The sequence below is a fragment of the Podarcis melisellensis genome (assembly GCF_964234715.1).
Source record: "Podarcis melisellensis genome assembly, chromosome: Z".
In the NCBI taxonomy this organism is placed as follows: domain Eukaryota; kingdom Metazoa; phylum Chordata; class Lepidosauria; order Squamata; family Lacertidae; genus Podarcis; species Podarcis melisellensis.
In genome coordinates this window covers 4,066,892-4,079,984 of record NC_138547.1, presented here as the reverse complement: position 1 = coordinate 4,079,984, position 13,093 = coordinate 4,066,892, and the positions used below count along the sequence as shown (strand labels likewise).

Here is a 13,093-nt window from a genome sequence, read left to right as displayed (position 1 = left end):
TTAATCAACGATGGGGGATTAGAAGATAAGTGGTTAGTAGCGGCAATGGTTAATTTAAAAGAAATTAAGTAACATTAAGATCAGTCAAAATAAGGGAAGAGTTTGCTGAAACTAATTTGGAAATTGGAATACAGAAAAGGGAGGTGTGAGGAAGTCAGGAAAGTAACGTACATGAAATTAAGAACTGAATTTATATATTTTTGTTTGATTTTTATGTGCTATATTGTTTATTGTTTGTTATTGTGTTGTTTTGTTTTGTTTGTTATGATAAAATCTGTTGAAACCCTAATAAAAATCTTTTATAAAAAAAAAAATTACTTCTACTTTGTAAGCATACAGGTAGGCTTGGCAAGCACCAAAAAGAGTAGAGTGAAGGCTCCTGCTTGAATTCAATAGGCCAGGAGTTCCATAGTGTTGGCATTGCCACACTAAGCGATTGAAAGACGGGTTTTGTTTGGCACCTGTAGCAGCACCAATCCCACTGTACAAAGTGAGTGGGCACAGGTGGGGTAAGGAAATCTCATGAGTAAACAGGTCCAAGATGTTTTGCTACCCAAGATGTTTTTCTTCTGTTTTACAGCGCACGATTTGCAGATTTTTGTATGCTTTTTATTGTAATACAGTGGTACCTCGGGTTAAGTACTTAAATCGTTCTGGAGGTCTGTTCTTGTCTTGCCTGATACTGAGATTTGTAGTGGGACTGAGAAATTATGGTGAACAAACTCCATGAAGAAGGTGGTGTTGAATAATTGGCCCCAGGTGGACCAGAAGGAAAGCTCAGCTAGCTATTCATTCTGTCCTTTTAATAAGCCTGAAAATGACTTAAAATGTTCATAGTACAGCTTCCTTTTCTGTCAAAATGATGTACACCAGGGGTAGAAAATCAGCCCCAACTCCAACTCCCATCAGCCCCTGCCAGCATTCCTAAGATGCTGGGAGTTGTAGTCTGACAACAGCTGGGAGGTCAGTTTCCCCAGAGAACTGCCTCCTCCCACATGAATGCCAAGATCATCCTAAATTTGCCATCTTAAAAGTTAAATGGTAATGGACTGGAAGAGTGCCAACAAACTGAAGCTTGATCCAGATAAGACTGGTCACGCTGGTCGATGATCTCCGGCGGGCTAGGGACAAGGGTGAAAGCTGTTTCCTCATTCCGCTGGATCTCTCGGCGGGTTTTGATACCATCAACCATAACATCCTTCTGGACCATCTTACAGGTGCAGGGAGCTGTGTTTTGCAGTGGTTCCGCTCCTTCCTCCTGGGCTGTGTCCAGAACATGGTGTTGGAGGATAAGTGTTCAGACCCCTGGGCTCTCACTTGTGTGGGGTGCCTAAGGTTTCGTCCTCTCCCCCATGCTGTTTAACATCTACTTGAAGGCGCTGAGAGAGATCATCAGGGGATTTGGGCTGAGTGTTCATCAGTATGCGGATGATACCCAGCTCTACCTCTCCTTTAAATCAGAACCAGTGAAGGTGGTGAAGATCCTGTGTGAGTGTCTGGAGGCAGTTGGTGGATTGATGGCAGCTAACAGATTGAGCTTGAATCCTGACAAGACATAAGTACTGTTTTGGGGGGACAGAGGGCGGGCTGGTGTGGAGGACTCCTTGGTCCTGAATGGGGTAACCATGCCCGTGCTCTGGTTTCGGTGTTCCATTGCGCCAGAAGCGGTTTAGTCCTGCTGGCCATATGACCCGGAAAGCTGTCTGTGGACAAACGCCGGCTCCTTTGTCCTGAAAGCGAGATGAGTGCCACAACCCCATAGTCGCCTTTGACTGGACTTAACCATCCTTTACCTTTACCTTTTACCTTGGAGGGAAACAAGTTCCTTACCTACTATCTGCAGAAAAGCAATTTAAGTGGACAGGGATAGTAGCATGTTCAAAAATAGGCTGCATATCTCTGCTACAAGCTGGTGGGTAACGAGACTGTCCACTGCTATAATAAGCGACTTCCTCATTTGCCTTATATGTGAGATACTGTACTTGCTGGCACAGGAATGCGGGATTACTATACGCATGCTGAGCTCACGAGGCGAGGTGAAGATCAGGCTATTCCCGCACAAAGGTGGTCGGACTGTGCGCTCAGTAGAAAGGCATTGCAGGCAAAAGGTCCCATGTCCAATTTAAAGGACTCTTGAGGTAGGGCTGTGGAAATCCCTTGCCTTAAGCTCTGGAGAGCTGCTGGTCAGTGTAGACCAGGAGTCAGCAAACGTTTTCAGCAGGGGGCCAGTCCACTGTCCCTCAGACCTTATGGGGGGGGCAGACTATATGGGGGGGGGGGCGTGAATGAACGAACTTCTATGCTCCACAAATAACCCATTTATTTTAAATAAAAGGACACATTCTACTCATGTAAAAACATGCTGAAACTCCAGAGAGCCATTGCCAGCCACTAGGCTAGACTGTCAGTGGTCTGACTCAGGATAAGGTAACTTCTTGCATTCTGGGGGAAGCTATTACTCCCCCCGCACGCCCTACGCAACCAAGCAGCAGCCAACCGCTCCTTCACAACATGTCACTAGTGTAGTGTTCTCCTGTTTTCCTTCTTATCTCTCCTCCCACCTCCAAATTATAGGTTATGATCAGCTGGCGTGGCCTAATAAAGAACCAGCTAGATTTAGTACAGCGGACATTGGGTTTTGAGTTTCACCTCAGGCAGGCAGTCCTTTGGCCAGATGAGGGCATACTGAGGGTCAGGGTGCTGCTGCGTCAAGTTTAAGAGGCCCCACGGAATAACACACACTGATTTACATTTGCACTGATGCAGAGGTGAGGGTGCAACAAAAAATGAACCATCAAACTAAACAACCTGTCTACCTTATTCTTTCTTACTTAGCTTATATGACGATGTTTAATGTACACAAGATCGTATCAGACTGATAATGGCTCTTTTAGAGTATGTTCCTCCACCACCCATGTCCTTTACAAAACAAAAACAAAAACAGATTATGTGAAACTTGAAATTTATCAGGCACCGCAGCCAGCTATGTAAAATGGGTACAAAGATCTTAGGCCCCAAACACACATTATGTATTTATTATTATTTATTCAATTTATATCCTGCTCCTTCTGAAGGAGCCCCAGGTGGCAACCAGAGCATTAATAATTTTAAAGACTTTTTTAAGACTTCTAAAAACAATTAAAAACATTAGATTTCACTCAGCTAAGTTTTCTTGACAGCAGGCACACTGAAATTGATATACCCTAGTTAAAAAGGTATAAGAAAAGATAAAAAATATAAGAAAAGATAAATTTTGGGTAAATATTATGCGAAAATTAAACTTTTAAGGTTTGGGTAAAATTATCTAAAACTAGAGACACAATATTGGAAAATTATAATATAAGAATTGAAACAAGGTGATAAATTGCTGGGTAAAGCTCGAAAAACTTGGAACGCAGGAACGAGAGATGCGAGGAAGTCCAAAGAAGTGAATATGGTTATTGTAAAATTATATGTTATTTTGTTTGTTTTTTCTATTGTATTAAGAAAATCTTTAATAAATATCTTTAAAAAAAAAAAAGGTAAAGGTAACGGACCCCTGACAGTTAAGTCCAGTTGTGAACGACACTCATCTCGCTTTAGAGGCCCAGGGAGCCGGCGTTTGTCTGCAGACAGTTTTTCTGGGCCATGTGGCCAGCATGACTAAGCCGCTTCTGGCACAACGGAACACCGAAACCAGAACAGCGCATGGAAGCACTGTTTACCTTCCCGCCGGAGCAGTACCTACTTCACTTTTTGGTGTGCTTTCAGACTGCTAGGTTGGCAGGAGCTGGGACAGAGTAACAGGAGCTCACCCCATCGCGGGGATCTGAACCGCCAACCTTCTGATCAGCAAGCCCAAGAGGCTCAGTAGTTTAGACCATAGCGCCACCCGCGTCCCTATACATTGATACCTCAGGTTACATACGCTTCAGGTTACATACGCTTCAGGTTAGACTCGGCTAACCCAGAAATAGTGCTTCAGGTTACAGACTACGCTTCAGGATGAGAACAGAAATCGTGCGGTGGGGGCATGGAGGCAATGGGATGCCCCATTAGCTAAAGTGGTCTTCAGGTTAAGAACAGTTTCAGGTTAAGAACGGATCTCCGGAATGAATTAAATACTTAATCCGAGGTACCACTGTATCCTAGTTCGACATATCTATTGAGTACAGCCAATATAACTTCTATTGAGTAGTTACCATGAATATCTCAGCAGGGAGTGACATGCTTGTAAAGGCAAGTTGGTAAAGATGCCTCAGGTGGCAATAGGCCAGGAGCAGGCAATGTGCTAAAAGCACTTTTGCTTCTAGTTCTGGCCACATTCATCACTTTCTTGCTTCTCCACCACCTCACCCAACTCACATGCAGGGCCATGAGAGAATGCACTGACTATACTGCTTAAGACTGCACATTTGGAAAAATACTCAGTGTTAAAAAGAAGCAGAAAATAGTTCCCCAGAAACAGACAGGAAAGGTAGGATATAAATGTAGTAAATTAAAATAAAAATCAGTACAGTGGTACCTCGGGTTAAGTACTTAATTCGTTCCAGAGGTCCGTTCTTAACCTGAAACTGTTCTTTTTTTAAAAAATAATTTTTATTCATTTTCAAACACACAATAAGAAACAAAACACAAAACAACAACATACAAAACATTTAAACACGTATAATTTCATAATCTTACTTTCATGCACCTTCTTTCCTCCGACTTCCCCATACCTCCCTTTCGCTGCATCCTTATTTTACAATTCTTTAGCAACCCTTTAGTCAATTTGTCTATTAGTTCCCTTTCATTAACTTTCCCTAAATTTGTTAGTTGCAGCTGTTATTCTCTACTTCTTACCCCTTGACATCTTAACACTCCTCAATTTTACAACAATTTTTCAGATATATTTTAAATTTCTTCCAATCTTCTTCCACTGTCTCTTTCCCCTGGTCGCGGATTCTGCCGGTCATCTCTGCCAGTCCCATAAAGTCCATCACCTTCGTCTGCCATTCTTCCAGAGTAGGTAGTTCTTGCATCTTCCAATACTTTGCCAGAAGAATTCTTGCTGCTGTGGTAGCGTACATAAAAAAGGTCCTGTCCCTCTTTGACACCAATTGGCCAACCATGCCCAAGAGAAAAGCCTCAGGTTTCTTAGGAAAGGTCCACTTAAGGACTTTCTTAATTTCATTATAGATCATTTCCCAGTAGGCTTTAATCTTCGGGCAGGTCCACCAAAGGTGGTAAAAGGTACCTTCAGTCTCATTACATTTCCAGCATTTATTACTGGGCAAATGATAAATTTTTGCGAGCTTGACTGGGGTCATGTACCACCTGTAGATCATTTTCATTATATTTTCTTTTAAGGCATTACATGCCGTGAATTTATTACCTGTGGTCCATAACTGCTCCCAGTCAGCAAACATGATGTCATGACCGATATCTTGTGCCCATTTAATCATAGCTGATTTCACCGTTTCATCCTGTGTATTCCATTTCAACAACAAGTTATACATTCTTGACAAATTTTTTGTATTGGGTTCTAACAGTTCTATTTCTAATTTTGACCTCTCCTTCTGAAATCCTATTTTCCTGTCCTGCTTAAATGTCTCATTTATCTGATGGTAATGCAACCAATCTCGAACTTTGGACTTTAATTTCTCATAACTCTGAAGTTTAACCTTCTCACCGTCTTGTTCTAGAATTTCACAGTATTTTGGCCATTTAGAATCCATATTAAGTTTTTTCACCGCCTTAGCTTCCATTGGTGACAACCACCTGGGAGTTTTGCTTTCCAACAAATCTTTATATCGAATCCAAACATTATATAATGCTTTCCTGACAATATGGTTTTTAAAACTTTTGTACACCTTTGCCTTGTCATACCATAAATATGCATGCCAACCGAAGTTATTATCATACCCTTCCAAATCCAAAATGTCTGTGTCTTCAAGAAGTAGCCAGTGTTTCAACCAGCAAAAAGCTGCTGATTCATAATAAAGTCTTAAGTCCGGCAGGGCAAAGCCCCCTCTATCTTTTACATCAGTTAAAATCTTAAATTTTATTCTAGGCTTTTTGCCCTGCCAGACAAATTTAGATATGTCTTTCTGCCACTGAAACTGTTCTTAACCTGAAACACCACTTTAGGTAATGGGGCCTCCTGCTGCCGCCGCGCCACCGGAGCATGAATTCTGTTCTCATCCTGAAGCAAAGTTGTTAACCTGAAGCACTATTTCTGGATTAGAAGAGTCTGTAACCTGAAGCATATGTAACCTGAAGCGTATGTAACCTGAGGTACCCCTGTATAGATTTTTACTCGATGCTCTCTTACTGATGTGTGTAGTTTCTATCTGCGGGGAGATACGGCAATTAGGTCTGGACAATTTTTCTATATATTGTTTAAAGTCCTCCCTCTCTCACCACCAAGGAAATACAACAAGTGAATAGTAAGAGAGCCCATATAAGTAACGCCGACCCAGCCACTAAATAGAAAAATAGAAGCATAACCACCCCACCCCACACCACTCACCATTCCCCCCTCCCCTCGTTCTTTCTTTCTTTCTTTCTTTCTTTCTTTCTTTCTTTCTTAATTGTTTAAACCAGTGATGGCCAAACTTGCCCCTCCAGCTGTTTTGGGACTACAACTTCCATCGTCTCTAGCTAACAGGACCAGTGGTCAGGGATGATGGGAATTGTAGTCCCAAAACAGCTGGAGGGCCAAGGTTGGCCACCACTGGTTTAAGCCAATTCATGAACCAAGAACCTGCACACGGACCACTAATAATGAAACATATGTTGTAGATACTTTCCCACATTTATCATGCTGTTTTTGTGATACAGTGGTACCTCTGGTTTCGAACGGGATCCGTTCAAGAGGCCCGTTCGCAACATGAATAGAACGCAACCTGCAGTGGTGCGTCTCTGCACATGCAGGTTGCAATTTGCCACTTCTGCACATGACGTCATTTTTCTGTTCATGCGCGAGCAGCAAAACCTGGAAGTAACCCTTTCCAGTACTTCCGGGTCGCCGCAGGACACAACCTGAAAAAACATATCATAAAGCAAACGTAACATGAGGTATGACTGTATACAAATAGCATGAGAAAACTTGGTATACTTGTTTGCATAATATTATTCTTGTTTATAAAACCCAATTAAAAAAAAAAAGTCCACATCATGATAGCTTTTGCATAACATTCTACCTGGGGATATATTGCTAATCATGTGGGTAAAACTGTGAAGCTGATTTTGCTCATAATTCCCGCAAATTGTATAGCTTTGCTGGCTTAGCTCTCCCCTGCAGGGGGCAGCAAACCACAAGAGCAGGCACTCACAAATGAAGGCAGAATGACTGGGAACTACAGTATCCTTAGAGCAGACACCATAATTTTTTTGTTTTAGAACTAGGCTAGGAGCACCAGGCTGGTAGGTTATGGTGTTTAAGCCTCTTTCCCTCCCTCCTCTCTCTGTGTGTGAGAATGCATGCACCTGTCTGTGGCATCTTTTGTCAGAGCTGGCTTGCTCTCCCTATCAACGCGCCTCTCCCATTGGCAATCCTCAGGAAAGAATCGTCCGCATTGAGCTGCTCTGATGAAATCGATTAGGAAATCCCTTTCATCCTCATTCCACCTTCCCACCCTGCCTCCGACAACTTTGTGAAGGGAGTGGAGAAGCAGGTTAGGCTTAAAAACAAATAAAAAAACACAGATCTGCTGCCAGCTCCTGCTTCACAAACAAGGTTGCATGGCGAATGTTTGCCTAAGTAAGATGCAGAATCGCTTCCACCAAAACTACCCTCCTGGCTTCGGCAGCCACTCGTGAGGTGGTGGTGGTGGTTTTGGAAGAAAAAGTAGGGGTGGGGAGGGGATATGTGAGATGTGGGGTGTATCATGGGGGGGCATGTGTAAATTACATGTGTAAATTACTGTAAATTACAGTGGTACCTCGGGATAAGTACTTAATTTGTTCTGGAGGTCTGTTCTTAACCTGAAGCTAATGGGGTCTTCCCGCTGCCGCCGCACCGCCAGATTTCTGTTCTCATCCTGAAGCAAAGTTCTTAACCTGAAGCACTATTTCTGGGTTAGCGGAGTCTGTAACCTGAAGCATATGTAACCTGAAGCGTATGTAACATGAAGCGTATGTAACCTGAGGTACCACTGTACTTAAATAACTCTTAAATTAGTTGAAAATATTTTTTTTATCATATGCAAGTAATTAACATTATTTTACTAAATCTAATGCCCTTAAAACTACATAGAACATTAATATATTCTCCAGAGATCTTTAATGGTTAGCTGAAGCATGAAATGAGTTTATTTTCATTTATGCATCAAATTTAAATCCCCCCCTCCCCGGGAATATTTTCCCAGATTATTTGTATTCACTATGATTAAAGGTTAGTAAAAATGTATCTGCTTTAGTAGCAGTAGTAGCAGTTGTCAAGACATTACCATGTTTGCTTTCCATCCTTGTTTCAGACATTGTGATACATTGGAATATCGCAATGTTTAGGTAGTGATTTATTGCGATGTTGAAAGCCAAATATTGCCCAGCCCTGTGGACAATGCCTGAAAAATTCAACTGACACACGGGTGGCTAATCAGTGGCTCTCAAGATATTGATGGACTCTGGCTCCCATCTGCCCCAGTCAGCTTGGGAAAAGGTCAGGAATGATGGAAGATGTGGTTTAACAACATATTGAGGACACCAGACTGGCTGCCTTTTGGGATACAGGGTTTAAAATGGATGGACGGACACACACACAAAAAGGCATTGAATGTTAACCTGAAACAAGTTAAGTGGCTACAAAAAACCCCTGTGGGGCCAATTGCGGTGTGGGAAGAATAAAATCACAACAAAATCGACCACTGAGAACAGGGAATGCTTCCTTAGAGCACTACTACTGCCACCTGAGTCCAAAATGTGCTTGCTAGGGGCTGATGGAAACAGTCCAAAACATCTAGAGGGCACCAGTGAAGGCTGGGTTGTGGGGCCAGCCAGATCAACAAAAGAGCACACCACTTTGCATACAAAAGCCCCCTCCCCAAGTTCAGCCCCTAGAATTGCCACCTAAAAAAACGGACCACAGACATCTGTTGCTGAGCTCTTAAGAGCAGGGAACGTGCAACCCTCCAGGCGCTGCTGGACTCCCTTCATGCCTTGCCAGAAAAGCCAGCAGCAAAGGATGATGGGATTTGGAGTCCCAAAACAGGTGGAAGCACATGCCTCAAGAGAGCCAGGTCTTCCCATCACCTGGCAATATCTCCCTCCCTTGTTTTAAAAGTGATTTGCCTCTAACTGACAAACGTGTACTCCAATTTTGCTTTCTTTTGTTTGCGGTTACTGTTTTATCTGTGGAAAAACTAATACAACTATCTGTTTCAAAATAATAATAGTAGTAGTAGTAATAGTAGTAGTAGTAGATTCGCCGCTATAGTTTTGTTCCTTCCCTTTCTGGCTCGGAATCTACTACACAAGAAAGTACAGTATAAAGTCCCCCACCCCCGCAATGTGCAATACATTCTGCTTGGAATGCAATTCATTCAGGGCTGAACTTGGAAAAATAAAAGGAAGGCAGGGCGACAGCCTATAAAACTAACGTAAGGAAATCGAATTAATATCCAGCACTAGAATTCACGAATCCCCCTCCCCGCTCACATGAACACACCAACAAAACAAAACAGGACTGCAGCCTAGAAAGCTAATGCAACGCGAAGAAATCGAATTAAAATTCGGTGCCAACGTTAGAAGTCACTAACCACACGCACACCAATGAAATATAAAACAAAGCAAAACAGGGAAGCGGATCAAACAGGCGTCCACGCCGCAATCTTTTTGGCGCGTGCAAAAAGCATTCCTGCTTACTCGTGGCTGCCCGGACGCTTCGAAATGCTGGTGCGAATTTTAAAACTGGTCTTTTTGTTTGCCTGTTTAATATCTTTAACTTTCAAAAGCGGGGTCGGGGGAATTGCATGTGTGTGTTTTACTGCCGAGGTTTCCGTTCCTTTGGGGGGGTCGCTTGCACTCCCCCTTCACGGAACCAGCCCACCGACCAATAGTTGCAGCAGGTGCGAGAGTGGGAAGAGGATCCCTGCCTGCCCTCCGGCTGACGCAACCCCCGCCGGGCTTGCAAAGGGGTCTCCGGCGCCCCGGCGGTGCCTCACCTGGTACTCCATCCTGGGCGCGTGGGCCGGGCGGGCGCTGAGCCACCTCCGGGCGCCCAGACGGGGAGCCTGCACCCGCTGCTGGAGGAAGGCCAGGTGCAAAGCGCGGACCCGGCGCGAGCCCATCGCAGGCGCCTCCCCCCCAAGCACAACTTTCCCAAGCCGATCGTAAGCCGCGGCCGCACCACGCCGCGAAACAGTCCCGGCTGCGCGCAGGCGCGGAAGCGGCCCTGAAGCCGGAGCGGCCATCTTTGCGGGTGGTAGTAAGAGGGGCCCCAGGCCGTTTTGCGCAGAAGCATCCAGTAGAACCAACCCGGCCATCTTTGGGAAGGGCAATTCCCTTTCTTGCCCCGCCCCCTCCCGCGTCCCTCACTTGCCGCTTTAGATCAAACCACAGGTAGAGGTAGGAAGTGGCAGAGAGGTGCGCGCACGGGCGCAGGTATGCTTCTCCGTGAAAGGGACGCGGATGTGTCAGATCAGATTTGACCATAGCTGTCAACTTTTCCCTTTTCTTGCGAGGAATCCTATTCGGAATAAGGGAATTTCCCTTTTAAAAAGGGAAACTTTGACAGCTATGCATTTAACACAAACTGGATTTGTTTCAATCATACCCGTAACACAATTTGAAAATTTATTTAAGCACGATGGGGGTTGGGGGGAAGAAGAGATTGGTTTTCAAATTGTACATCACATTTCTCAGTATAATTATGGGACTCCTTAAAAAGATATGGGAGCTGGATATTGGCACACAAGTTATTCCCAGGGACTGAAATAAAATTTGGGAATCGCAACCCTTAAAATCCTTAGAGAAAACTCATTTAAATTATTACGCAGATGGTATTATACCCCTTTGCAAATGTCAGAAATGTTTTATATCACCTAATTCTTGGAGGGTGATGATATTGGTGCATATTATCATTTACAGGAATGTCGGTTGGTGTGCGATTTTTGGGATTTGAACTTGACAGAAATTAAAGCATTGTTCGCTGCCCAAAATTAATGTTGCCAGATATTTTTGATGATATGTATGGTCAAAAGAATTGGTCTTATATATGATCTTGGCAGCATGACGAGTAGTTGCAACTCAGTGGAAAACAGCCCAAAATCTTACACCGGATGCTTAGTACCGCTCGCTCTGGAAAATAGCTATAATGGAGAAAATCAGACATAATTTGAAATTTTTACAAGGACTAGAAGCTCCAGACACATTTTAGATGATTTGGCATTCTTTTATCACATATACACCGGAACCACCACTTTCAATACAACCTTCATCACAAAATCCTGGCAAATCTGAAACTTGACTTCATGACCTGATACAAGTTGATAGTCTTCTCTTGGGTTTTGTTTTTTAAACCCATGTGCAACAACTCACTCTACATGCCTATTTGATTGTTTTTCATCTTCTAATTTTTGCCTGTTGTTATAATTGTTCTCTCTGTTTTATATACATTATAAAATGAAATAATAACAATAATGCTTTACCCCCAAAAAACTCACTCTCCGGTGGAGAAGAGTCTACTCCACCTTCTGAGGTAGCCGGTTCTGCACTGATACAGTACTGTATATCTAACATCTCCAGATATCTGAAGAGCTGTCACATGGAAGACAACAAGCTTGTTCTTGCTGCTCCAGAGTTCAGGACCTGAACCAACTGATTGAAATTGCAAGAAAGGAGATACTGACTAAGCATTAGGAAGACCTTTCTGAGCAAGAGCCATTTGTCAGAAAGCCCACCAGTAACTATTTATTATGACCACAATCTCTTGTTGTTTTTAATCTCGAGGGGCAGATTTCACATTGGTGAAGCTTCTTAAAAATAGTTTTCACATTGTTCAGACCTCCACCTAGGTAGGATGAAGGCAAATTTACCTTGTATGTTTCTTTGAACTTTCTTCTTTCCATTATGACTCTCCAGAAGGAAGGTCTGATCATTCCTTCTGCCCTGTGGCAGAACTCGTGCTGGGCAGCCTAAGAGTTCCCAAAAATAGTTAAACTACAACTAAACAGAGGTCACTGGAGGCTGCATTCGGTACAGAGTCTCACCCTGAGTTTGTTTGTTTGGTTAGCCTATGACTCAGATATGCTTGAGCCATGTCCTACTACAATGCTACTTAGTTGTGCTTTTTAAAGACAGTCACATCCACACCATGCACTTAAAGAACTCTGAGAGCTGCTGTATACCCCTCACAGAGTTCCAACTTCCAGCACCCTTAGTGAGCGGCAGTTCCCAGGACTCTTTTGGGAGAAGCCATAGAATCATCATTCAGATCATCTCACCTCAGCCACAGTCTTGTGAGTAGACCTAGTGTTGGAAACAACAATTGCCCTTTCCCCTTATGGGGTATCCAAGAGCCCATATAGAGTCCTTACATAGGTTCCCTATTGGTAGGAGAGAATAACAGAGGCCAACCAGAGAATATTGAGCAGCTAGTAAGCTTGATCTTTATTGATCCATTGCAACAGGGTGCTCCCCTCACCCGCAAGAGAGAGGAGGAAACCAGAAAAATGGCGTGCAATAAAGACTTTTGAAATTGCCACCCTGTAGATCAAGACGCGGGTGGCGCTGTGGGTAAAACCTCAGTGCCTAGGACTTGCCGATCGTAAGGTCGGCGGTTCGAATCCCCATGGCGGGGTGAGCTCCCGTCGTTCGGTCCCGGCTCCTGCCAACCTAGCAGTTCGAAAGCACCCTTAAGTGCAAGTAGATAAATGTTGTTGTTGTTTAGTCGTTTAGTCATGTCCGACTCTTCATGACTCCATGGACCAGAGCACACCAGGTACTCCTATCTTCCACTACCTCCCGCAGTTTAGTCAGACTCATGTCTTCGAGAACACTGTCCAACCATCTCGTCCTCTGTCGTCCCCTTCTCCTTGTGTCCTCCATCTTTCCCAACATCAGGGTCTTTTCCAGGGAGTCTTCCCTTCTCATTCGGTAGCCAAAGTATTGGAGCCTCAGCTTCAGGATC

The 13,093-nt window shown here is 43.7% G+C and overlaps 1 protein-coding gene across 2 annotated transcripts in view; it reads right to left on the bottom strand.

Annotated features, from left to right (window-relative positions):
- The window catches only part of FPGS (folylpolyglutamate synthase), a 58,351-nt gene extending 46,273 nt beyond the window's left edge, over positions 1–12,078 (bottom strand). The window contains exon 1 of one of the 2 annotated variants that reach the window (XM_081896437.1): positions 12,000–12,078. In XM_081896437.1, the coding sequence (XP_081752563.1) occupies positions 12,000–12,062 (63 nt within the window). In that variant the 5' untranslated portion in view covers positions 12,063–12,078. Of the gene's footprint in view, positions 1–10,127; positions 10,393–11,999 lie in introns of those variants that run through there. The other variant, XM_081896436.1, reaches the window with a different exon arrangement.
- Between the last annotated feature and the right edge of the window lie 1,015 nt (positions 12,079–13,093).